Source organism: Fusarium keratoplasticum, chromosome 1 (genome assembly GCF_025433545.1).
Source record: "Fusarium keratoplasticum isolate Fu6.1 chromosome 1, whole genome shotgun sequence".
Classification (NCBI taxonomy): domain Eukaryota; kingdom Fungi; phylum Ascomycota; class Sordariomycetes; order Hypocreales; family Nectriaceae; genus Fusarium; species Fusarium keratoplasticum.
Window position 1 is genome coordinate 2,342,775 of NC_070529.1, and position 24,078 is coordinate 2,366,852.

The following is a 24,078-nucleotide window of genomic DNA, read 5'->3' on the forward strand; positions in this document are numbered from 1 at the left end:
TGAGTCAAACGGTGCGAGATTAATCTGTCAGGTCCTCGCACAAACGGTTCTGGAATGCGGCAGAAGCGGGTGTGTCGCGGGGGGTGAAGAGAGGGATGCGGGCGGTGAGGTCGAGTGCGTAGTATTAGGTATTAGTGCCCAAAACCTGGAAGTAGAAGTGCGGCTCGTATAGGCGGTATGTGAGGGTGAGGATGACGAAGCGAGGCCCCCGGGATGATGCTGAGTGAGGAGACGGAGTGAGAGAGATGGGAATGCTTTGAGTTACGATGGAGGGAGAAAAAATTAAAGTCGAGAAAATAGCAGTGCCAAAAGCTGGGCGCTGCAGCAAGACTTTTAACTAGGCGGCTGGTGCTGGTGGTGGGCTGCGGGAAAGGCTTCGTTCTGGTTCCCAACCTCCCACTTACACCCAACCTCTTTGATTTCTCACGACGTGTCTGTCACCGGGCACTTGACACGCACGCGGCAAATAAGGGGTCCCTGGATCCACACTGACGAGGGAAAAATCAGCGAAATTCAATACCACGTTGGAGTGCAGGGGGAAGACTCAGTCCTTTTGCTCTTGTCGGTGTAAACAGGTCTTGTCCGTTGAAAAGCTTCACATGCAGCTCAGGAGTCGAGAGTGACGTTGGTGTCGGACAGCGACGAACAATGGCGGGGTGCCAGCTCATGACACCTCCACTGACCAAGCCTGTGCTCGCTCACTGGACAACTATCGATAACGTAGCTCAGGGCAAAAAGCGCCTGGCCCGCGGGATGGACCGGGGGGTGTTCTAGAGCCGACAGCTTCCAAGGCCGGGCGTCGACAACTGGACGAGAACCCTGCCGGGCCTGCGACCTGTTCATGGCCGCCCTGAAGCTAGACCGCCTACAGCGCTTGGCCCTGGGGAACTTGAGACTGACACGAGGGTACGTACACCCATCACCACTTTACACCCTGGGATGGGTCAGGACGAGCGTTTTTCATTGCATGGCGGGAGGCGCGAACGCGTCTGATGCATGCTCTAATTAATCATCCAGGGGCCAACGTCCCTGCAACCGAGGGGTTCCACCATCTCATTGGGTATTTACGGGGTTTTGGCTCAGGATGTGGCCGTCAGACGACGACATCAACAAGAAAACTGGGAGGTTGGGAGGAGTGACCTTCAGGGATCAATTCCAAGTTGGGCCTGGAGAACCTTTTGGTCAGGCAACCAGCTCAAGCCACATGGCTTGCCGCGCACTAGCCACATGATGCATGCAGCCACATAAGCTCGAGCCACACATGATCGTGGCTTGATTTGTGGCTAGGTTAGCGCCCTTTTGAGCTCCAGAGTTTCCAGGTTCCAGTTGGGTTGGCAGCTGTGACGCTCCGCGCGGCTTGCTTGGTTGCATCACCGGCAACCTCATCTCACCAGCTCAGCTCGCTCTTTTCATCCGTTTTCCCATTCGAACCCCCGTCTTCCGTCAACCCCCTCGGTCTCCTCCCTTGGCCCATCGTCCGACCGCTCGTATATTCTGCTGCTCGCAGCCGCGACGCCGTCATCATGTCGCTCGACCCGCCGACGTACCTGGCCTCTCTCCAGAGCAACATCCGCCAGCGACCTATCCCATGGGACGGCGCCGTCAGGGCAGGCACCCTCACCGAGGAGCAGTATGCCAAGATTCGCGCTGTCGACAAGGCAAAGAAGCCTGAGCAGCGAAAGGAGATTGTCTCGGGGGATATCGATGGATACCGCGTCTTGTTTGTTGGCGATTCGGGAAAGACCAGTGTTCTCGAGACGGCAGGAAAGCATGCCAACGTGAGCCAGTACATCCTCGTTTTGCTAGGCGATCTGCTTGAGGGTAAGTTCATCTCGCACTTGCCCGCGCGCGACAAGAGACAGGGATGGCAGAACCCTTTGCCTCTATCGCCACCATTCCATCATCGAGACTGCAATTGATACTAACCTACTTCTCCTCCTAGCTGTTCCGTCCCTAGCCAAAGCCCTATTCAAAACTAAGGAGCCTTATCGACATTTTTTGCCTCTGCTCAACTCCACCAACCCTGAGGACCCTATTCCATTGCTTACTGCCCACGCCCTGACCACCCTCATGGCTCTCGCTCGAGATGAGTCCCAAGCGACACTCCAGGCTCTGCCCGTGGTGCTCTCTTACCTTTCTGGCTTGGCCAAGAGCTCCGATGCCGGTCTGCAGGATATCGCCGTGCAGGAGTATTCATCCCTCCTCCTGGGTCATGTGTCAAGGGTGCAGTTCTGGAACCAGCGAAGCGAGACGATTGAGCCCCTCATCAAGATCCTCCAGACGGCAGCTGGCATTGGCAACGGGGGCAACTCATCTGCCAGTCTCTGGAGCGGCAACACGAGCACTCGTTCCACCGGCTTCGAGGGTTCGTTGGGCGGCGGAGTTGGCCTGCAGCTCCTCTACCATGCTCTCCTTGTCATCTGGCAGATAAGCTTCGAGGCCGAGGACATTGGCGACGACCTCAACGAGTAAGTCCCCCGATCGTACCCTACAGTGTTTTACTAATCGCTCCCCAGTGAATACGACATTGTTCTGCTTTACACTCAGCTTCTGCGACTGTCTCCCAAGGAAAAGACAACCCGACTAATCTTGTCCACACTCTACAACCTCCTCGAGAAGAACCAAAAGTCTCTGCTCCCTACCGCTGTTCTCGCTCGTCTCCCTGCTCTCCTGGACAACATTGGTAGCCGCCATCTGACCGACCCTGACTTGCTGGAGGACCTCTCAAGCCTCAAGGAAATGCTGGAGGAGTACACCAAGACCAAGACCACATTTGACGAATATGTGGCCGAGGTGCAGGCTGGCCACCTCCGATGGTCGCCACCTCACCGAAGCACAGTCTTTTGGGCTGAAAATGCCCGCAAGATCCTCGAGTATGAGAATGGAGAGATCCCTCGGAAGCTGGCCGAGATTATGCGACAGCCATGGGAGAACGATAAGCAGGTGCTCGCCATCGCCTGTAACGACGTTGGGTGCCTGGTGAAGGAGGTTCCTGAGAAGCGATACCAACTGGAGAGGGTGGGACTCAAGAGACGGATTATGGAGCTCATGCAGTCGGATGACGAGAACGTGCGATGGGAAAGTCTTCAGGCACTGGGATGTTGGCTGAAGTATAGTTTTGAGCAGCAATAAGCTGCCGGTAGACTCAAGCGAGGCTCTGCTGCGGTGTCTTATTTTGTTAGGTGGCGTCTGGTTGTTGCTCGGTCAGAGTCCGCGCGCTTAGAGGAATCACGGTAGACGAGCCGCGGCGGGGGCATCAGCTGTAATTGGCATACTTTTTGGTTATATGTAGTCTCTGGGCCTCATTGAGAGGCACCACTATATCGCGCGCTGAGAATGAAAGTTCAAAAACACTCAAACATGATGCGGATACTGTCAATGCCAAGTGAGCCAGCTTCTGCTCCGTCTCAAAGTGCCGAGTTGCGGGTTTTCCGTCGCTCGGAGCTCGGAGGGCGCTCCGGGGGACCGGGGTCGGTTTTCGGAAGGAAAGACCGTGGTTGATGGTTGATAGGGCGCGCGCGGCAATCCGAAGCCCCGCCAGAGTGAGAGTCAAAGGGTGGTACCGCAGGTGCAAGCGCGGCCCGGAGTACGGCTAGTAACTTTCCAGTGAGTAAAAGTTGCTGAGCGCCCTCTCGGCCTCTTGTTTACTTGCTTCCTACATCCCCTCATCTTCCTCTCCATCGATCAATTGACTCTTTTCTTACCACCAATACCGTCAATTGGATCATCATGAAGGGCCTCAACATGGCTGCGAGGGCTGGTCCCCGTCTTCTGGCTTCTGCCACTGCCCGTCCTACGTCATTCGCTGCCCTCCGGCTCTCGCAGCAGAGCGTGCGGTGCGCATCCGGTGCTTCTTCTGACCTCAAGAAGACGCCGCTGTACGACCTGCACGTCGCCAAGGGTGGAAAGCTGGTACCCTTTGCTGGGTACTCGCTCCCCGTGCAGTATTCCGACCTCACGCTCGCTCAGTCTCACCACTGGACCCGGGAGCACGCCTCACTCTTTGATGTGAGCCACATGGTCCAGCACATCTTCAAGGGCAAGGACGCTGCTGCTTTCCTCGAGAAGGTTACGCCTTCGGACTGGGCCAACCATGGTCTCATGCAGAGCAAGCTGACGACCTTTTTGTGGCCCGGCTCCGGTGGTATCGTGGATGATTCCGTCGTCACCAGGCTCGGTGAGGATGAGTACTACGTCGTGACCAACGGTGCCTGCCTCGATAAGGACACCAAGTACTTTGACGAGGAGCTCGGCAAGTTTGGCGGTGACGTCCAGTGGACTCGCCTCGACAACTCTGGTCTGGTTGCTCTGCAGGGTCCCCAGAGCGCCGAGATTCTCAGCGAGGTCCTCGCCACTGACATCAACCTCAAGGAGCTCTACTTTGGCAACGCTGTCTATGGCGAGCTGAAGCTTCCCGACGGTAGCAAGACTCACCCCGTGCTCATCAGCCGCGGTGGCTACACCGGCGAGGATGGCTTTGAAATCTCGTTCAACGGCAAGGAGTACCCTGCCTTTGAGACGACCTCTCCCGCCATCGAGGCCCTCCTGGCCAAGGCCGGTCCCGAGCGCCTGCAGCTCGCCGGTCTGGGCTCCCGTGACTCTCTCCGTCTTGAGGCTGGTATGTGCCTCTACGGCCACGACCTCGACGACACCACGACCCCAGTCGAGGCGGGTCTGAGCTGGATCATCCCTCAAGCCCGCCGCCAGTCTGGTGGCTTCCACGGTGCCGAGGTCATCATTCCCCAGTTGACAACCAAGAGCAAGGGTGGTTCAGGTGTTACTCGACGACGAGTTGGACTCGTTGTCCAGGGAGCACCTGCTCGTGAGGGTGCTGAGATCCACAAGGATGGTGAGAAGATTGGTACCATCACGAGTGGTGTTCCCAGCCCTACGCTGGGCAAGAACATTGCCATGGGATACATCAAGAGCGGACAGCACAAGGCCGGCACCGAGGTGGACGTTGTTATCCGAGGAAGGAAGCGCCAGGGTGTGGTGACCAAGATGCCTTTTGTGCCGACCAAGTACTGGAAGGGGGAGGCTTAAATGAAAAGAGAGTAACGGTTTAATATGGATGATTGAAATGTACGAAGCGAGTCAACATTTGGTATCTGGGATCAATTCAACATGGGGTACTTTTGGGATCATTAACATTCAGTGCAATTGGGTGTCAACTCTGTGGAGAGGAAATATGCTTAAGCGAGATACTCGTAGGACTTGAAGAGGTACTCAAACTCGGCTCAATGGTTCGGCAAGCAACAAGGGGTTGTTGTCCTACTTTGAGGATCCGATCCGGTGGATAAGTTCGGAAGTTTAGACCGCGCTATGGAACGGCTAGAGGCTCGGAGGCTCTGCCGAGCGTGGCGCTATGAGCTAATTGATCCGGAGGTCTTCGTGTGCTCCCAGACTATGGTCACGGAAATGGAGAGCTCATAACCTCCAACCGACGGCAAGACAGGCACATACGACCATAGCTCGTAGAGAATACGGGGTCCCGTTCGCTCCCCCATAGTCAAGCTGCGAAGCGCTGAATTAGTAGTTGGGTCGGTGACGACCAGCGAATCCTCGGTGTTGTATGTTTTTTTTTTGCTGGTGCTTCTTTTTGCTGATGTTGGTGATGATGGTTGTGGGTTTCGGTTGTGGGAATAGAGACAAGTCAGTCCAGGAAAGACCATGACTTTTTGCACCAGCTTCAGTGTTTGGATGGGTGCCATGGGTTCCTCGGTTCACTCGCCCAGCTGCTTGGGTCACTGCATGTCACGCAGTCCCTGTTGACTCTGCGCAAGGTATAGGCCATGTGTTGAGGTAAAGTGTCAAGTCAACCATGTACTCTTTTGCATCCAAAACGGATACATTCGGCACAGGCAACAAGACTGGCAGTTGATACACGGCGAGGACATCACCTCGGGGAGTTGGTGGCCCAGTTTCACCAGGTGTAGTAGCACAAGGCATACCGACCCTTTGGAAGCATCACGAGAATTTCTACGAGCAAAAGTCATGTAGCCACGAAAAAACCATAGGAAGCCATCACACGGAAACGTATGACCTCCCTCAAACGAGCGGCGAAATGGTCTAGCAACGGCCTCCCCTAAAAGATGAGCACCCGTAGAGGAAAAGACGGAGATGATCAAGACGCCAGCTTTGGATGGTGCCAGCGCCGTCGAGGAGACAATGTTGCGTGAAGAAGAAAGAGAAAAAAAAGCAGCGAGAAAAAAATAGGCGGTATATTTGTCAGTACTCGCGTGGAGCTGTTAGCGAGGCGTCTCACGCACTGTGCGCGGTGGGGCTAGACTACCCTAGAGAAGCGGATGTCGTGCATTGGAAATGGTCACGTTCTCCAACATGTCGCCAGTTCAAATGATCTGGACCGTTTCGACGATGGGGGTTCACACAAGTTCAGAAGATTCATTGTCTGACGGGCATCGTGCCACTCTGCTCACGCGAGCTGATCCAGTTGCCTTGGCTGCTGCCCCCCCGAGTCCGAGTATCTAGCCGCGATATGCCGCTTGCTGACCGCTTAGATTCCCACAAGTGAGTTTCTCTTGTTGACAGCCATTCAAAGACCTGAGAGGCATCACGAGGACACACATGTTCGGGGAGTTGAGAAGATGGGGTTTGAAGTCAGTGTCCAATGACACACCGAGATACACCACACACTATAAACCATCTCACTCTCACAGCAAAAGAAACCGTGATGAAGAGCCCACGCGGTATCACACAACTTGCTTGTGCCCGCCCACAGCCACGCTCGACAAATCACTTGCGCAGAAGAGGACCGTAGTGGATGCGTCCTGTCGTTGTCGGTTCGAGCCCGAAGAAAGGGATGGATGGATGGGGTCGAGCAAGCAACCTTGATGGGCTGCTGTGGGCCTCACCCATGAACATTACGTATGTGCCGTTGGACCACCCCTGGGCTAGGTATGTGTCTATTGGAGGTTTCTTCGAGGTGAGTTTTGGACCCTGAAAATGAAACTGTCTTTGCGCTGTTGAAGGCGAGTGTGGGAGAGAGAGTGTGTCGAGTCAAGAGACTCGACAAAGATGACCAGCCAAGTCAAAGAATGACAATCAGCACACAAAGACATGGGTATCCTGAAACTGGTCGTGTGCTTCATGGTCGATCTTCTCCTCCCTTTGACCCCTCACCCTCCTCCGCTGTCATTCAGCCGGTATCCAGTCCATCAGCACACGTGTAGTCCGGCCCGCCCAAGATTGGTTCTGGATCCGACATCACCGGGCGCTTCGACGTGAACCCACGGCGCACGAGCTGCCCAGGCGGGTTGGGGAAGATGCTTGTGCAGGCAGTCACAACGTGGGGGAGGGGCAGCTTTGGATCTCGTTATTGTGCTTTTTTGGTCACTCTTCAAAACATAGATATATCCATCCCTCTCCCTCAAGATATAATGGCCCTGCCATTCTCTCGAATGCGAACGTGGTGGCGGTTCACCGAGCGGTGGAGTCTCTCATCAAACAAAAATTTCCCCTACCCTCTTCTCCAGTGAAATTGCACAACCTCTCGCCCAGCAAAAGCTCTGTAGTCCCCTATTGGACGCCTATCCAAACCCGCTGGAACGGACGTGTCCGAGACTGACAGGGGTCCCCGTCGTTTTTCTCTTTCCCTGCAGGGAATGACCTCACGCCTGCCTCGCCCTACTACTCAATCTCAGCCTCAGCTGCCTTCGACATTTCTTACCTCTTACACCATCAAACTTGACGACTTTTCGCGACGACTTCAACAGTCATCGAATAACCATTGACCGACCGACACACGAGACAAAGACAGACTTCACCGACTGGATACAAGAGAAGGCATAGGCAAGATGCCACTTACAGGCGCCCGACTGCTCGTGGCAGCCACTCTCTTCTTCCAAACCGTCATCCCATCCCCAATTCTCAACGACGATCAAAGAGTTCTCGGCACGAATTCATTCGCGACACCGCAAAACGCGCAACAGCCGAGCAGGAAGCTAAATGGGAAATTTCTTCACATAACAGGTACGTGTTTCTCAGCGTGCGTCGCTGGCAGCCTCTGGTTGGTGCCCTTCAACGGCATTGACCTTGCTTGAGAAGTGGTGGTGTGCTCAACGTGTTCTTCTCCTTTCGGCGAAACCTACAGTCATGGCTAACGCGAACTCAAACTCTACAGATTTTCATCCTGATGAATTCTACAAGCCCCATTCTTCCACCGCCGAGGGCGTCGCATGCCATCGCAAGCAGGGCCCAGCGGGCACCTACGGCGCCGAGACTACCGACTGCGACTCGCCCCTGGCTCTCGTGGACGCGACTTTGGACTGGATACGCGCCCATGTAAAGGATGACGTCGACTTTGTTGTATGGACTGGCGATACTGCGCGTCACGACAGCGACGAGAAGCTTCCTCGAAACTCTGGCCACGTGCTGGGAACGAATCGACAGGTAGCCCAGAAGATCATTGACACCTTTTCCGACAATGGCCAGCTCGACATCCCCGTCATCCCAACCTTTGGCAACAATGACTTCCTCCCGCACAACATCTTCTACCCCGGCCCCAACAAGTGGCTCAAGGCCTACAGCGAGATATGGCATCGTTTCATCCCCGAGGAGCAGCGCCACTCGTTTGCCTTTGGCGGCTGGTTTGAGGTCGAGGTTATCCCGAACAAGCTCTCCGTCATCAGTCTGAACACCATGTACTTTTTTGATCGCAACGCTGGTGTCGATGGCTGTGCCGATACATCCGAACCTGGCTTCAAGCATCTCGAATGGCTGAGCGTTCAACTGCAGCGCCTGCGCGAGCGCGGTATGAAGGCCATCCTGATCGGCCACGTCCCACCTGCGAGGACCGAGAATAAGCAGAACTGGGACGAGACGTGCTGGCAAAAGTACACTCTATGGCTAAAGCAGTTCCGCGATGTCGTGACCGGCTCCGTCTATGGTCATATGAACATCGATCACTTCCTATTCCAAGACACCAATGACATTGATCTGAGCCTTTACGACCAGGCTATCGAGCGCGAGCCCATCCAGGACGACTTTGCTACCGAATCGAAGAGTGACTACCTCGTTGAGCTCAGAGATTCATGGACCGACTTGCCTAATGTGGCGATCAGGGACTTGGAAGCGGATGCCGAAGATGACGAGTCTGACGCCCAGGATGATGAAGTGGATGATCTTAGAAAGAAAAAGAAGGGAAAGAAAGGCAAGAAGAAGAAGGGCCTCAAGAAGATTGGCGGCAAATACGGCGAGCGATACCAGCTTTCTCTGGTCAGCCCCAGCGTGGTTCCCAACTACTTCCCCACCATCCGTGTCATCGAGTACAACATCAGCGGTCTGGAGAACACCCCGGTTTGGTCCGATGCCTTTGACGTGAACGCAAAGGTGCCTGAGCAGATCACTGAAATCCCGGAATTCGATAAGCCCGAGGACGAGGGCCGACAAGAACTCAAGAGAGACCTTGAAGCTGAGCGAAAGAAGAAGAAGAAGAAGAAGGGCAGGAAGGGAAAGAAGAAGCCCAAGAACCCCCAACTCGTGGTTCCAGATGATCCGCCCAAGGGATCGCTCCCTGGCCCTGCGTACTCTATGCAGCCCTTCACTTTCACCGGATACACACAGTACTTTGCCAACCTCACCTACATTAACAATGACATGACGGATCCCGCAGATGGGTCCAAGTGGCGCGACGGCGACTTTAGCGACGAGGTGCCTAACCACGACACCCCTCAGCCGCGCGAGTTCAACTACGAGGTCGAGTACAGCACTTTTACCGACAAGATCTTCAAGCTACCTGACTTGACGGTTAGGAGCTACTTGAGGCTGGCGAAAAGAATCGCAAAGCAAGAGAAGAAGAACAAGGCCAAGCAGGCCGATGAGGTTGATGATGATTTCGAAGACGACGACGACGACGATGATGACGACGAGGAGAATCCCGACGGCTCTGACTCTGACGTTGACCAGTCAAGGAAGAAGAAGAAGGGGGGAAAGAAGGGCGAAAAGACCACTCGCAAGAAGAGCAACAAGGTCTGGAAGCACTTCCTCCAGGAGGCCTTTGTCAACACCATCCCCGAGAAGCAGCTCAAGAAGTGGTCGCGCAAATGATTTCCGTTTTCTTTTTTTTCTAGAGAAATTCTTCATGTTTGGCATTTTTTAGCGAATGGACGGACTGGCATGGATCTCTTGCATAGAGTGAATCGGCGTTTTTGGCGCAGCGAGATATACAAATTTGCCCATGACTCTTCCTGTCCTAGGACGGATCGGCATTGGGGGGTTGGCTGTTTTGTGTACACAAGATTGTGTGTTTTTATACGGATCGGTTAGACAGACGACGTTATGAACAGATCAATGGCTCCAAAGACTCATTTCATCATGTCCAAATTACATGTACATTATGATCAAATTCTGTTACTTGGTAGTATACCGCCCACTGCAAGGGCGGAAGAAATAAGGGGTATCAGCGAATGTAGCGGCATTGATAAGGCCGCCAGCTCATATATATCGTTAACATCATCACCCGGCCTACAAACTCGCCGGAATTAAACACCATTCTTTATATCCCTCGAGTGTCCCTTTTAAAACATATTGTTACTCTGCGCCGTTGACCACCCGCAACGCCCTCCTTGGTCCCATGACAACACTGAAGAAGCTCGGCTCTTGACCCTCGAGCAACCCCTCTGTTGAACCTCCGCTGCCGCTTGTCCCAGGCCTGACGTCCTCGTTGGGCTTCGGTAGTCCCGCACCGCTGTTGGAGCCCATCGCACTGGGCGTAGTGTCGTCTTCGTCTTCGGGCCGCCACTTGGGCTCCGTGGTCCATCCCTGCTCGCGGCTGGAGCCGACCCAGCCAAAGAGGCTCTCGCGAGAGGAACTTCGGTTTGGACGGGCAGCAACAGCAGCACCAACGGCAGTGGCGGCGGCTGCGTTTCCGGATGAAGCTGGAGATGGATCGAATGTGCTGTTGGAAATCCCCGAGTACCGGTTCGTCACGGCGAGGTGGTGTCGATACGCCCTGACTTGACGGCGGTAAAGCCAAGCGCAGAAGCCGAGATATAGAGCCAGAGCGCCAAATATGCCTGCAATGACTCCCGCAGCAACGAGGCCGCCGTTAACGCCGTCCTTGTCATCATCGTCGGGCGATGCCGTCGAGGTGCCCGTCTCTCCAACTCGGACCGTAGCAGTCGCCCCCTGCGTGATAGTGAACACGGGCGGCTTCCCCGTGGCAAACGGACCGCCGGTGGCCGGCCCCGCAGCGGGGGTCGTCGCCGTAGCCCCGCCGTCACTGCCTCCACCCACGACCTGGTGCACGGCGTCCGGGACTTGGTAACCGAAGGACCCGGCGAGGACGAGATTTTCCGGGTGATGGTCCCCGCCGTGGTCCGCGGCCTGGAATCTGTCCTTCCACTCGAGCGACGAGGCGTCAAACACGTACATGCCTGGATCACACTCAATGTCCTTGCCCACGCCGCCCACCACCACCATCTGACCGTCGTACATGGCGCACGAATGACCTGCACGAGCAGCTGGCACGTTTTTGCCCTTCTGGTCGACCTTGATCCATGTGAAGGAGGGAATGGTGAGGATGTACATGTCGTCGTATTGCGTCTGACTTCCCTGTCATGTGTAAGCAGGTTGGGTTGCAGTCATGAGATTCAATACGAGGACTTACGAATGGCAGGTTCTGTCCACCAAACATGTAGATCTGGAAGCTCGAGGCATCCGGAGCACTGGCGATGACGGCGCAGGGATTGACACGGACGCTCGGCGTGTCTCCAGATGTCTCCTGGTGGAACCACTTGGAGTTGGCAATATCGTAAACATCCAGTGTCTTGAGATCCTCTGTAAAGGTCTCGTTGGTACCTCCGGCGAGTCCAATTAAAACCCCCATGTCTCCCCATCCGGGAACAAACACGAGGACACCATCTGCTCTCTCGGTGAAGTTGCCGCTCTGGACGCCCGCCTTGGTGATGTTTCGAAAGGCACCACTTTCGGGTGCGCCCGAGCCGGTAGAGAGCTTGTCAACACCCGAGTTTACATAGCCTGGGTGCGTAAACTCGAGCAGGCTCTTGAGGTATACCCTGTCGATGTCGCGCGACCAGCCTGGAGTGGTGGCCCAGTCGAGATGACCACCAAAGTACCAACTGAGACCGAGTTCGGGAACAGAAAGGCCTGCACCCTCGGCGGCACGGTGAACAGGTTGATTGCCAGACTCAGATTCATTCCCCGTAGAGGTTTTGGGGTTCTTGAACTCGGTCCATGTGCTGTCGGCGATGGAATAACGCCAGAGGGACTCAGGACCGGGCTCGACGTATGGTGAATCAGAAAACTGGCCTCCGTATAGGTAGAGGTTGTTGTAGTCGTGCCAAAGATAGCCCATGGACACCTCGGGAGGACCATCGGGTCTCTCGAGTCCCTTGAGCTCAGGTGAGTCAACATCCCAGTCCTTGGTGAGATCCAATGTTAGAAAGTAATTGTTCCATGTATCCTCCGTCTGGTCTGCCTTGGACCTGGCTCGGCCGCCATACAGATAAAGCGTGCCGTTCAATTGGGCAGCTTGCAGGCCCCATCTAGCACAGACATCGGTGGGACTCTTATCTCGACGGGTAATGGCACCGGCGTTGGCGCCATTGAGGTCCGTGACTGAATGCCCATTTCTCCAGCTGAAAGCAGGAAGCACAATGGCAATGAGCAGTGCTATCATGGTGAACCGATGAAGGCCGGACATGCCTGGAGATGCACCCGAGGTGCTCTTGATTCTCGGTCGACCCTTTGTGTTCGCTAGCTTGGCGTACCAGGTCTTTGGCGAAGATAATGATAACTGCCGTGAGCGCTGACGCTTGCTCCCAGATGAGTCTTCTCCGCTGCTGTCGTGATCCTGGTCGGTTTCTTGTTCGTAGTCTCGCTTATTTGACTGAGATGTTTGGATAGGATCTGAGTTGTCGGTAATCTCTCTTTTGCTATGGTGGGTAGTAGTATGTTGACTTGGTAGTAACGTGGGTGCTGATGATGGTTCCGGATATTCCAAGTCATCGTCCAATCCAACCTCTTTAAATACGGATCTTCTTCCCTTTCTGATGTTGCCCCCCATCTTGAATGGTGGCGTGATAAAAGTAGAGCTCTCTCGCAAGCGATCCGAGGTGCGTTGGGAGTTGAAACGGGGACGAACTGGAGAGCCGCAATTCGGCGGCATCAGAAGGGCCGCGTTGGCTGGGGTGGGAGATTTAAGCATAGACATGGTGAGCAAAGTAGAGTAGATGACGGCTGGTGGCGACGAGTGTCTTGAAATGGGCGTTCCCTGATGGTGGTTCGGATCGGCGAGTGCTATGATGTAGCCCACCCTCAAGCAATGGATGGCACGCTGTAGGGGGTCATAACCTGTGCAGTACCGTACTGTAAGTGGAATGACCTCGAACACGAGGGATTGCGCTTTTTCAATGGCAACCTTCGCAATTGCAGGTTCCCTTTGTGAAACGAGGGGGGGAGAGGGCCACAGGGGAGCACGACTTTATCCATGTTGGAACACAACGCCTCTAAATGCATTTTGCTCAGGTAACCAAGGACCAAGAGATCGTCGGTCGTCAACATAAGCCGCAAATCATCCCGATAGTCGACAGACAGCAAAGCCGCCGTCGTTTCTTGACCCCTGACCCACTACATCATCGATTGCTCAAGGGCGAGACAAGGCGAGATGGGGACACAGCCCACGCGAGCAGGGCGTGGAGTAATTGTTGCGGAGGGTGCGGATACAATAGGTTTGGTATGGATTGCTGCAATGCCAGCGTGGTATCGTATCGTCGCTTGTACACCTCGGCCAGAAAAGTATTTCTCAAACGCTGCAAGCTAATACTGCATCACGCCCCCCTCGGTCAGAGAGACGAAACCAGGCGGGCAGGCAGAATGGTTGCGGTGAGGGTGAGCCATCTGCATTGCATTGATTGTACTGCGCTGCACACGGACACGGACGAACCAGGTCAAAAAACCTGGAAGACGCCCTTGACGACTTGGCGCGGCTTCAGCAGTTCCCTGCTGCCAAATCCATCAGGACCGTGATGATTGGATGACTTCACTCGGTCCGACCGCTGCGCTGGCTGCACGCATTGGTTTGGCATTGCCCTGCTTTCGAATGATAACGGCCGTGAGCAAATCCGGGGTAGGAAGCGAAGCGAGGACGACGCGCTAGAGAAGGCTGCAGGGATCGTGCAACAAGAAAGTACCGTCACGATCGAGATTCCAGAAGCGGTTTGAGACATGATTGAACAAGAGAGAATGTGAATCAGTCCAACGAGACGTGGTTGGCCCGGATATCCCACGACCCGTTTCAGACTTTGACGTCAGATCACATGCTCGACTCTGCGCACTGTATAACCACACTCTATTTCTGCGGGTGGACAGTGTGGATTACACACTCACCCAAAACACCATCCTCCAAAAACCCATCCAAACCATCAGAATACGATACCCATCAACAAAATTTGGTCCAAAACCCGGTCGAGGCCTCCAGAATTCCGTCTCCGAAAAGCTAAATTCTTTTCCCCCTCCCTTGTTTCCATTTCAAGAAACCGCTATTCGACGCCAATTCCCAACACGAGAGAGACGAGCCACGTCTCTCCACTGCCGCCACCCGCCGGACCCATGCTCCGCCTGTTGATCATCCCCTTTCTCGTGAAACGTTTTCCCTTGGGCCAGATCCTCTCGCGTTTTCGGTTGATTGGCGTTTTCAGCCCTCCTTTTCGGCCTGGTTTGAAAGCGGAATTCTCCTCGTCTGCTCGCACCGCCACAAGGCGTCTCCGGAAGCCATCTTTCCGCCATTCGTCGCCACAGCTTGAACCCGATGATCCTTTCGTATCGTTGTCTCCGTATCCTATTTTGAGGCTTCTGAGTTCGGCTCGTGTAATTAGACGCTGGAATGGGTCCGGCGGCTAAGCCATGTCGCGAGTTGAGTTGCCCCATGCCTCGTTCTCTCGCATCACGGTCTTTCCTGACATCCCGGGTCTCATGAGGTGCACCTTGGGCGGTGGAGAGTCCCAATAATGAGGGACTGGGCGGCAAAATTCCGCCAGTGACGTCTGTGTAGAGTTTTGTTGTTTCAACTCAACAGAGGCCCACTGAGACAGGTACAATACCCCTGAAGATCTGCAGTGAATGCACTCAGTTGTTGTGAGTTCCTAGCCGAGAAGACCCCTCACCATGTCTAGACAGTTTGGTTGAGAGTGGTCAAGTGTGATTGTCTGCCAACAGAGCCAAAGATACCTCACATCAACCCAGCACTTTTTGGCAATGGGTCAAAGGTTTCGTCCTCAACCAACTCCAACGGTGCTTCTGCCTCAGGGGGCAACACTGATGCTCCTCGGTTCACCCTGAGGGCCTGCCGAACTCCAAGCTCCCTGCCTATGAACCGTAGTGTCTTCTCTGCGCTTTCTCGCTGCTCTGGAAGAGTCGAAGATACGAGGTACACTGCCGTGAGAGGCCATATCAGTTTCAAGGCATCAAACAGAGTCCTTGGAGATGGATTATTCCGGAATGCCCCTGCGTCCAAGTTCCGGGACACTGCATCCATAATATCTTGTGCTGATCCACGCACCAGCCGGATGCAGTGTGCGCGGATGGATTTGAGGACGTCAAGCGGAATTGGAGAGGCGATGTGGTGGGTTAAAAAGTTGGCAAAAGATAAGACGACTTGATAGCCTTTGACCCGGGCCGAGTTGAGCATGTTGCGCATGTACGGGTCAGACTCGTGGTCCACACGAATGTTGAATGTTTCAAATGCTTTCAGGTTGTCCTCGGCTTGGAACAAGATGCCGATCAAGTCGTAGTATTCAGCCGAGGCAGCATCAAAGTCTCGGGCCCGAAGGATCTTCAACATGCGGCATTGCACGTGGGCGATCTTGGTGATGTAGGAGGACACCTCGAGCGCCCAGCCCTCTTGTGGATGTAGAGTCTCCCTGACTGCAGAAAACCATTCCTCAGACTCCGGAGGGCACTCGGTGCTTGTCAAGAGGCATTGCACTTGCTTTTGGGCTGTCAACCTAGTGTCTACAGATGAGATCTCGAGGTACGTACCACCATGTTGTATGCTGGCCAAAAGCCAGCTCGACCATTTTCCTTCTTGAAGTAGGCGGTGCCTCTCGCTTTGAGAATACTGTATAGACCCCGTGTGTGGAGGTGCCACGGACTCATTGGCTCTATGCGGTTGATGGAGCCCATGAGAAGCTGAACAACTTAGCATCTGGAACCAAGGGCACAAGGCGCCATGCTCTTACCTCGTAATTTGTTAGAATCCATACTGTTGCAAGGACATCATCTCGGAGAGCGCCACCAGGTGACTTCAGTGCCTCTCCAACAGAGCTCAAAGTTTTACCGAGATATGTGCCCAGCTCCTTTTCAGTCTCGGTAATAGATCCATTGTCGATGGCAGTGGGGTATCGTAGATTAGTGACATAGGTACGGGAGAAGAGATGGGCAGCCCAAACAAGCGGCCCGTTGAGATCATTTTTCCTATATGTGTCGTGGAGAAACTCTAGAGTGGAGTAGACGTTGAGAAGGATGGGGATAGACTGAGAGGTCCAATGCTCGTTCATGGATTGGGGAAGGATGAGAGTTGTGTCAGAGCCCGCAGTGGAAACAAGGTCAGTCGAGGTTGAAGAAACAGGGCTTAATCCAAAGTTTTCGTCCAAGAGAGTTCCGGGAGTAGCAGAGTCTCCGCTTGAAGAAGACGAGTCGGAAAAAGATATGACAGAAACCTCACGGCTTGCCTGCTGCTGTGTCCTCTTCTTACGTTTCTTGATAGTGGTTGGATTGGCATTGCGAAATACAAGCTCATGCTCATCCCGATAGCCAGGACACTCAGCTCCATATTTGATGCATCTCTGACAAGATGGTCTGCCAAGATCGCACTGCGAGACAGTCAGAAACTGCATCTGTAGGTGGGGGATAAGCAGAGGCGTAAGCACAAGCAAGCACTGACCTTGACACGGCGCGACCTGCAGAGATGGCAGTCCTTGCTCGGCTTTCCCGTGTTGGGCATGGTGATCAATTACAAGGACTCGGCCGGGGAACTCCAGAAAGACCAGGTACTGCACCGATAGTTTCTGCAGAGCCGTTGATGGAGATGGATGGGGGAGAGTTCAAACGGGTAATCCTTTCGAGGTCTGTTTAGACGCGGTGACGTGGTTGGCTTTGGCGCTGGCATACCCCTGTTTTGGGACTAGCGCCTCCGCAGGGCTGAGATTGCTGGCTTCGTAGGGGATCACGTGGGAGGACTAGAGCATGTGCCTGGGAATTGGTGAATTGTGAGAGAACGAGATTCAGAAATAGACGGAGCATATATCACTGCACAGGAGTGACATAGGGGTGTTTTGTACAATCAACACTCGGAGGCTGGACTTATCACAATCCTCTCTTTGAACCGCAATCTCCTCACGGTGTACAACACAAGTCTAAGAGGACCATCGTTCAATAAACGTTTCCAGTGCAAACCTCTCCATTTGCTTTTATAAAAGTATCCATATATAAATGTGTATTCTCTAAATCTCAATGTCTTCCACATTGTCCCTATAGTTGTTTCTATTTCAGCTTCCCTGAGGTTACATGCCTGCTCTCCATAGCAAGGACCTCCGGTAGGCTCCCCTGCGTTCCCTGTTGTTTCGTATCACCTCAAAACATCTCATCATGGATAATTTACTTCATCTTTTTTATCAGGTCTTCTTATTCACACCAAATGAGCGAGCTCATCGACTGTACCCTCTCCAATTGAGCAGTTGCTAATAAACCAAGGCTCTATTTTATCCTTTCTTTCTTGATTTCTTTTGCCCTCTTTATAGTTTAACCCCATATTCTCCATATGGATAGATTATGCCATTTTAATTCGGTGAGACCAACAGCTCTGGCCAGGGCTTTAATCTAGAAGCCATCGAGTTTAACAATAATAGCGCTATTTATCTCAGGATCTACGGCACTCCGTATATACAAATACCAGTTTGCACAGGAACACCGTGCCGATCATCCGTGTCCTTTTCCATACATTTCTAGTCTCATTTCAAAGCATTATCCTAACCAATGCAGGAGTTGGTCATGGGAGCAGCATCGACAACGAAGCAGCCACCAATATCATCACAAGCCCCTACAACGTTTCCCTTTTGACTGAAAGGGCGAAGGTTGCCAGCGTACTCGCGATGCGGTCACTAGCTTTCCAAATTATGAATTCATTTTTCGGCATGACGATCAAATATGGTAGGAGTTGCGTCTTGTGAACCCCAATATTGGACGGACACAGGCGTAGGCCACTGGAGTCAGGGGGAAAGCGACGACAACGAAGGGTGCCCAATTCTGCATGCAGCATTCAAATAGCCATGTTCTTATTCTCTTGAAAGAACGAGTATCGGAGTATCATCAATCGAATTGATTTTAAACCAAAGTGTCGAATCACATTGGCTCCATCGTACCTCGTTTATCCCCATGACCCCCCTTCCTAATTAGGCGACAAAGTCCGTTCTCACTGGTCAGCGCCCTGCTACTCCGCTTTGCACCAGGGCTGCCAGGTGGTCAAAAAAACGACGCACGCCAAGAGGCACGACGAAAATGTTGACAACACGATGGTGAGAAGGATCCTTGTAAGGTGTCTGATTATTTTGTGACAGCTTCCTCCGTGCTTCATCGTTGAGTATTATTGGCGGTTGCCCCCCTCCCGCGCACACACTGTTCACCATGGGTCGATGTAAACCGCGCCCTTTCTTTCACACACCAACACACAGTCCCTCTTCTCTCATCCCCTTTCACCTCTCCCGGCTTTCTCAAGACTTAAGCTACAACCATGCCAGCTCACTACTCCGAAAGAGACATCTTCCCCCTCGCTGGAGGCTGTGCCTGTGGCCTCATCCGCTACCGTTTCAACCTTCCCCCCATCATCGTCCACGCCTGCTACTGCACCGGTTGTCAGCGTCAGACCGGCACCGTCCTCGCTCTTAACGCCGTCATTGAATCCTCTGCCATTGAGATTCTTCCCTCGGCGTCTCCCACCGTCGCCGGCTCGCCTGCCAACCCGGAACCTGCACAGGCTGGTGTCGCCCCCGCGTTCGCGCGCATCACCGCCGCGGAGGACCCGACGCGAGAGCCCAGGCCGTCCGCTGACACCGTAGCCGTGTGTCTGCCGAGTGAGTCTGGCCTGGGCCAGACCATCGTGAGCTGTCCGACATGTCACACTGGGCTATGGACTCACTACGCCGACGCTGGTCGACACCTCTATTATGTCCGCGTCGGTACGCTGGATCAGCCGTGGCAGATTGAGCCCGACGTGCATATTTACACGCGCAGCCGTCAGGCCTGGATGGCTGCCAACGACGGCAAGCCATCGTTTGAAGAGTATTATCCCGACCGTCGGCCGCTGCTCAGGGAGGATGCTCTCAAGAGGTTCGAGGCGGTAGGTCCCAAGGCCCAGGAGATGTGGGCTGAGCTGAAGCCTGCTCTTGGGAGAAATTGACAACGTCATGAAGCAGAGGAAGGGATGAAGCGGTGCCCAGCGTCTTGGTCCACGCTTTGGATTAGTGTCTTGCTCAACTCATATAGACAAGATAGCCTGTCATTACCACCATGTCATTAACCAGCTGCTCCAAGCAAGTCAGAAGAAAATCCTTCTGTATTCACCCACTCCCACCGCGTCCCCATCCAATCTAATAGTATATACACAAGAGGTGACCCTCAACTAGCCAAGCACTCCAGACCGGAGACCACGTTGGCCATGGCATTGCCAGTATCCCTCCCTACCGTCCTAGTGTTCGCCCACCCCCCTCCGCCGAATGAAGATATGACCAAGTCCAAAATGACCCGTGACGACTTGGTATATAAAGGAATGAAAATAAGCAAATAAAAACAGGCCAGTTATTGCTCTCCAACGCCAAAACTTTGCAATCAAATCAAAACTAAATAGTGTTGAAAATCTCCAACACATGAGCAAATCAAATCAAATCACTCCGAGTGATTCGTAAAAGCGTGGCATATTCCATGTCTGTCTAAAGCCCCGAGTCTGGTGGCATTGATGCGAAGAAAAACGACCATGAAAGATTGCCCAGCCATGGCATGGTATCCTGATATTTGTTTGTTTGTTTGTTTGTTTGTTTGTTTGTGCAAGAGAAAATGCTTCCAACCCCACCGTTGTTGATGCATGGGTATATGAGGCAAGGAAAGAGTCGTGCAGGCGATATTATGATGCAAGTATGAGCAGCTCAGCAACTAATTGCTCTTTGTGGGCTTCTAGCCACCGATTTTGCGGAAGCCCTCGACCGACAGGAGGGGAATTTCCACATCGCAAAGATCCTCGATGCCCTCGTCACGACGGCGCTCGACAAAGTTGTTGCATTCAAAAATGACCTGAGCCCACTCGGCGAGGGATCGTCCACAATAGACCATGTTCTTTGTGTAGAAGCCGGTGGGCTTCGCGGGGTCTACAACGCCATCGCCGAATGAGCTCGCATTCTTCTTGGGCTCCTCCGAGGTTGATGACGGGGCAGGGCTAGGGCTTCCCTTGATACCCGTCCCGGTTGGCGATCCATTGCCCAATTCTGAGAAGGACAGCTCCGTCTTCCAGCTTGGCGAACGGTTGAGGCTGAGGGAGAGCCGCCTTGGTGACTCATCCACAGGAGAGGTGAGCGGGCTCGCGTTCTTTGCGCTGTTGATCAACCCTTGCTGCGGGCTGCCTGAGTACTTTCGTGTCGGGGCCGAGATTCCAGTGTTGCCAACTCCCAATGGGCCGCTGATGCGCATTTGCGCTGGGCCAGGAAGTCGGGGTCGGGTCAGGAAACGCTCTCGGAGAGGCGCTTGCTGGTGCTGCCATGCCAGGATAAACTTGAAGACATACTTTTGCTCCTCGTAGATCGGCTGCGAATACAAAGAATCGTCTTCGGACACACGGTTCTTGCTGCCGTTTGTCTTGATGGACGGCGCGCTGCCCAGGGAGGTTCGTGCCTCAGCCGTCTCACGGCGAACAGTCTGGAATTCGTCGTCCCATCCAGCACCTGCTCCCGTGTTACCACCGGTGCCCCCCAGAGATAGGACCTTGCCCAGCAGCGACCAGCGTTTCTTGTTGTCGTTCTTGGCACTGATATCGGTTGGCAAGGGGGCGGCAGCGGCAGTGTCATTGTTGGGAAGCTTGGAGAATGAGTCAAATCCTCCCATGAAAAGTCCAGTCTGAGGAGGGTTAAGCTCCTGTCGGATAATCATGAAACGCTTTCCCGGCGCTGGAAGCACGGGAGCAGTCGAAGGCGGCATTCTTTGTTCTTGTTCCGCGGTGTGCTTAAGGTAGAGATAATGAGACCACGTCGTCTGAAGTCTTTCGGCCACGAGCACAAAGATTTGGCCATCCACCTCGTCCAGCGTTCCTGCGTCTCGGCACATTCGCCAACACAGCAAACGCTGGTAGTAGGCCCGGACCATGGGGCACCAGTGGTTGAAGTACTCATTAAAGGTCTCTTCTGTGAGAAGCCAGTCCTTGCAGACCGTCAATTTGCGTATTGGATCCTTGGAGATGGCGTCCCAGATGGAAAAGACAAAGGCCATCATTCGAACTTCTGACATGGTGTTGAAGGAGCTCATGATCTTCTTACAAACGTCGAACCAGAAAGTCCAATCGACGTAGCTCGTAGAGCAATCTGGATCCTCAAACTCGCTGTAGAGTACCAGAACCTCCTCCAGGAAGTCACAAAGGGTGAAGCACGCATTGTGGTTGAACTTGGATGTCCTCCGCGTCGCTGCCTTCATCATGGTAGCAAAGGCTTCCGCGAATGTATGTCGAGCACCCGCAAGCTCAAGAGACTCGTCTGAGAGGAAATCCTTCAGCAGCATGATAAGTCGGTTCTCAGACATGCCCTTCATGACGTTGCTTGTAGGTAGTGGCATGGTCATCGAAGCATCGGCGCCGGGCATTGAATCCATCGCGTTATAACCAACATCCATGGGAGTCTGGCGGTGAATTGTTGTGTCCAGGACAAAGAGCAGCTGAGCGTGGACCAGAGCAAACGCAGGAGATCTCGCCTTCTCGAGCAGGGGTAGACCCGCAGGCATAAACTGCTCAGAAAGAATGTGGAAGTACTTGCAGAAAATGAAGAAGACGTCCGTGTCACGGCCCTTCCAGCGTGGCACCCAGGGACCCGTCCAGGGGATCCGAGACACGAGCATGGGCAGCTTAGGAACCTTTTTGAGGCTATCCCATACTCCCTTGGGTGAGGTCCAGCCAAACATGCCCAGGTTGGGCGGGAACAAGGCCACAATGTCCTCGCTCTCCCCCTGGTTTTTGCGCGGGAGCCCAATCTCATCGGCGACTCGTCGAATGAGTTCAGGGGAGAGACCCCAGAGTCGAATCAGGATGTCCGCGATGCCGGGTGCGAAGAAAAAGGCGTATGCGCAAGCCTTTCCAGCGAAATTGATGAGGCTTATAGGGGCATGGCGGAGCGACAGCTTCTCGACAACGAACGACATCTGCTTGACCAGGTTGGAGACGAACATGGTTCTCACATTGTGCTCGGAGGACTCCTCGAGGAAGGCGGCCTGGCTGGAGGTGACGGATGAGTTTGACGAAGTCGTGAACGATCGCGCTCGCACCCGCTCAGCCGGAGAACGGTCAGCGAGGGGCAGGAAGTAAGAGGTAGCCTGTCGCCATTCGAGACGCATCATGAGGAGCGTGGCCGCATCAAAGAGAACAGGGCGATCAACGCCAGGAACGGGTTGGGGCGCCTGTCCCTCCAGCATCTCCAGGATGGTAACCCACCACTTGTCGAGGATCGTGGCTCGTCGGTCGACATCTTCGGCGAAGAGGCGCTTGGTCGATTCGTGGTTCATGGTTTTTCGAAGAAAGGGGATAAGCTGGGATTGGATCTGGGCGATTCGCTGGGCGGTGCTCTTGGCGAGAAACCCCTTAAAGTCCACATCAAGAGTTTTAAACGATGACCAGAGGACATCTCGGTTCTGGGGCGGCATCTCGATGGAGGATTCATCGGTCGAGGTGGTTGCAGTGGTGGTGGTGTCGTAGGTGGAGGATTGCGGTGTGCGGCCGTCCGTGCTAGTGGGAGGTGCAAGGCTTGTCGCGGACGAAGCACAGCTGTTGTCGGAATCTGTGTTTGTGTTGAGCTTTGCCAGGCTGGACTGCTTCTGTTTGAGCTTGCTGAAGTAGCCACTGGCCCGAGAAAGACCCTTGGGGGTGGCCTTGAGTGAATCAGTTGACTTGTTCTTCTCCGCTTGGTCAACCGTCAAGCCAGGGCGCTTGCGGGTCTTGGTCAGCTTAATCGAGGTTGAGCTCTCAGCTCGGCTACGCCCCGATGATTTTTCTTTAGGGGAGTCGACCTTGTCCATAGGCGAAGGGGAGCGAGAGGATCGCCATGATCGTTTGGCAAAGCCTGCAAACGAGTCTGACGCTGTCGAGCTCCTTTCAAGTGGCTTGAGGTCGCCCAGGGATCCACCGCCAAAACTCCTGTCGCCTGCTGATGTGGTAGGGCGAGGAGGCTCCTCAGGCTGCATGTCAGCTGCATTTTTGGAGCCGGAGAGCCACCCGCGAGACTCTATAAGCGAACTGGTCCTCTTTCGGGCGTGCTTGGTGTGCGGCGTCTCATCAGGCACCTCTTCGGTTCGAACGATCGGGGGGAACGACTCGGGCGCAACCTTGCCGGCTTTTTCGCCCGTCAGGAAGACGGAGGTGTCGAGCTTGAAGTCGACATCGAACGAGGGGAGGTCGAATGTTGGCAGGCTCGGTAGAGACGGGAGGGAGGTGACGCTCTGGCGCTGGGGATTGTTGAGGGCCAGGCTCGGGGCAGGCTTCTCGAGGGTCGAAAGCGACAGTAAGTCCGGGCTGGAATGAGAACGAGGGTAAGAGGACGAAGTATCCACGGCCGGAGCCATGATCATAGTTGAGCCTCCCATCTCATGACCAAACGAAGGGATCAAGGGAGCCTTCCGCGCGAGAAGCGTGGGCGGTGCTCCTCAAGCTGGAAAGATGACCGGACCGTATAACGACAGAAAGGAAGCAGCAGCAAGTAATTCGTAGGTCTTTAGTTGAACATCACTCCGACGCTTCTCTGGCCGGCAGAGGGATGAGGGTATAGAGAGCAAGAGTGCAGGTGGGAGGAATTGGTATGGATGGTT

At 54.1% G+C, this 24,078-nt stretch overlaps 7 protein-coding genes across 7 annotated transcripts; 4 read left to right on the forward strand and 3 right to left on the reverse strand.

Moving 5' to 3' along the window:
* Window positions 1-1,523: 1,523 nt before the first annotated feature.
* Window positions 1,524-3,132, forward strand: NCS57_00068700 (V-type proton ATPase subunit H; the record flags this gene model as incomplete). The annotated part of the gene is made up of 3 exons (XM_053050767.1): window positions 1,524-1,821; window positions 1,943-2,468; window positions 2,517-3,132. The coding sequence occupies 3 exons, from the start codon at window positions 1,524-1,526 to the stop codon at window positions 3,130-3,132; spliced, it is 1,440 nt and encodes a 479-aa protein (XP_052919282.1).
* Window positions 3,133-3,729: 597 nt separating this feature from the next.
* Window positions 3,730-5,043, forward strand: NCS57_00068800 (Aminomethyltransferase; the record flags this gene model as incomplete). Its single annotated transcript, XM_053050768.1, has 1 exon — window positions 3,730-5,043. The coding sequence occupies one exon, from the start codon at window positions 3,730-3,732 to the stop codon at window positions 5,041-5,043; it is 1,314 nt and encodes a 437-aa protein (XP_052919283.1).
* A 2,771-nt stretch (window positions 5,044-7,814) lies between these two features.
* NCS57_00068900 (Endopolyphosphatase) lies at window positions 7,815-10,065 on the forward strand (the record flags this gene model as incomplete). Its single annotated transcript, XM_053050769.1, has 2 exons — window positions 7,815-7,989; window positions 8,141-10,065. The coding sequence occupies 2 exons, from the start codon at window positions 7,815-7,817 to the stop codon at window positions 10,063-10,065; spliced, it is 2,100 nt and encodes a 699-aa protein (XP_052919284.1).
* Window positions 10,066-10,548: 483 nt separating this feature from the next.
* NCS57_00069000 (uncharacterized protein) lies at window positions 10,549-13,192 on the reverse strand (the record flags this gene model as incomplete). The annotated part of the gene is made up of 2 exons (XM_053050770.1): window positions 10,549-11,571; window positions 11,627-13,192. The coding sequence occupies 2 exons, from the start codon at window positions 13,190-13,192 to the stop codon at window positions 10,549-10,551; spliced, it is 2,589 nt and encodes an 862-aa protein (XP_052919285.1).
* A 2,016-nt stretch (window positions 13,193-15,208) lies between these two features.
* NCS57_00069100 (Zn(2)-C6 fungal-type domain-containing protein) lies at window positions 15,209-16,981 on the reverse strand (the record flags this gene model as incomplete). Its single annotated transcript, XM_053050771.1, has 4 exons — window positions 15,209-15,967; window positions 16,018-16,167; window positions 16,218-16,850; window positions 16,922-16,981. 4 exons carry the CDS (start codon window positions 16,979-16,981, stop codon window positions 15,209-15,211), a joined length of 1,602 nt encoding a protein of 533 aa, XP_052919286.1.
* Window positions 16,982-18,766: 1,785 nt separating this feature from the next.
* Window positions 18,767-19,432, forward strand: NCS57_00069200 (CENP-V/GFA domain-containing protein; the record flags this gene model as incomplete). The annotated part of the gene is made up of 1 exon (XM_053050772.1): window positions 18,767-19,432. The coding sequence occupies one exon, from the start codon at window positions 18,767-18,769 to the stop codon at window positions 19,430-19,432; it is 666 nt and encodes a 221-aa protein (XP_052919287.1).
* A 770-nt stretch (window positions 19,433-20,202) lies between these two features.
* NCS57_00069300 (uncharacterized protein) lies at window positions 20,203-23,856 on the reverse strand (the record flags this gene model as incomplete). Its single annotated transcript, XM_053050773.1, has 1 exon — window positions 20,203-23,856. One exon carries the CDS (start codon window positions 23,854-23,856, stop codon window positions 20,203-20,205), a length of 3,654 nt encoding a protein of 1,217 aa, XP_052919288.1.
* Between the last annotated feature and the right edge of the window lie 222 nt (window positions 23,857-24,078).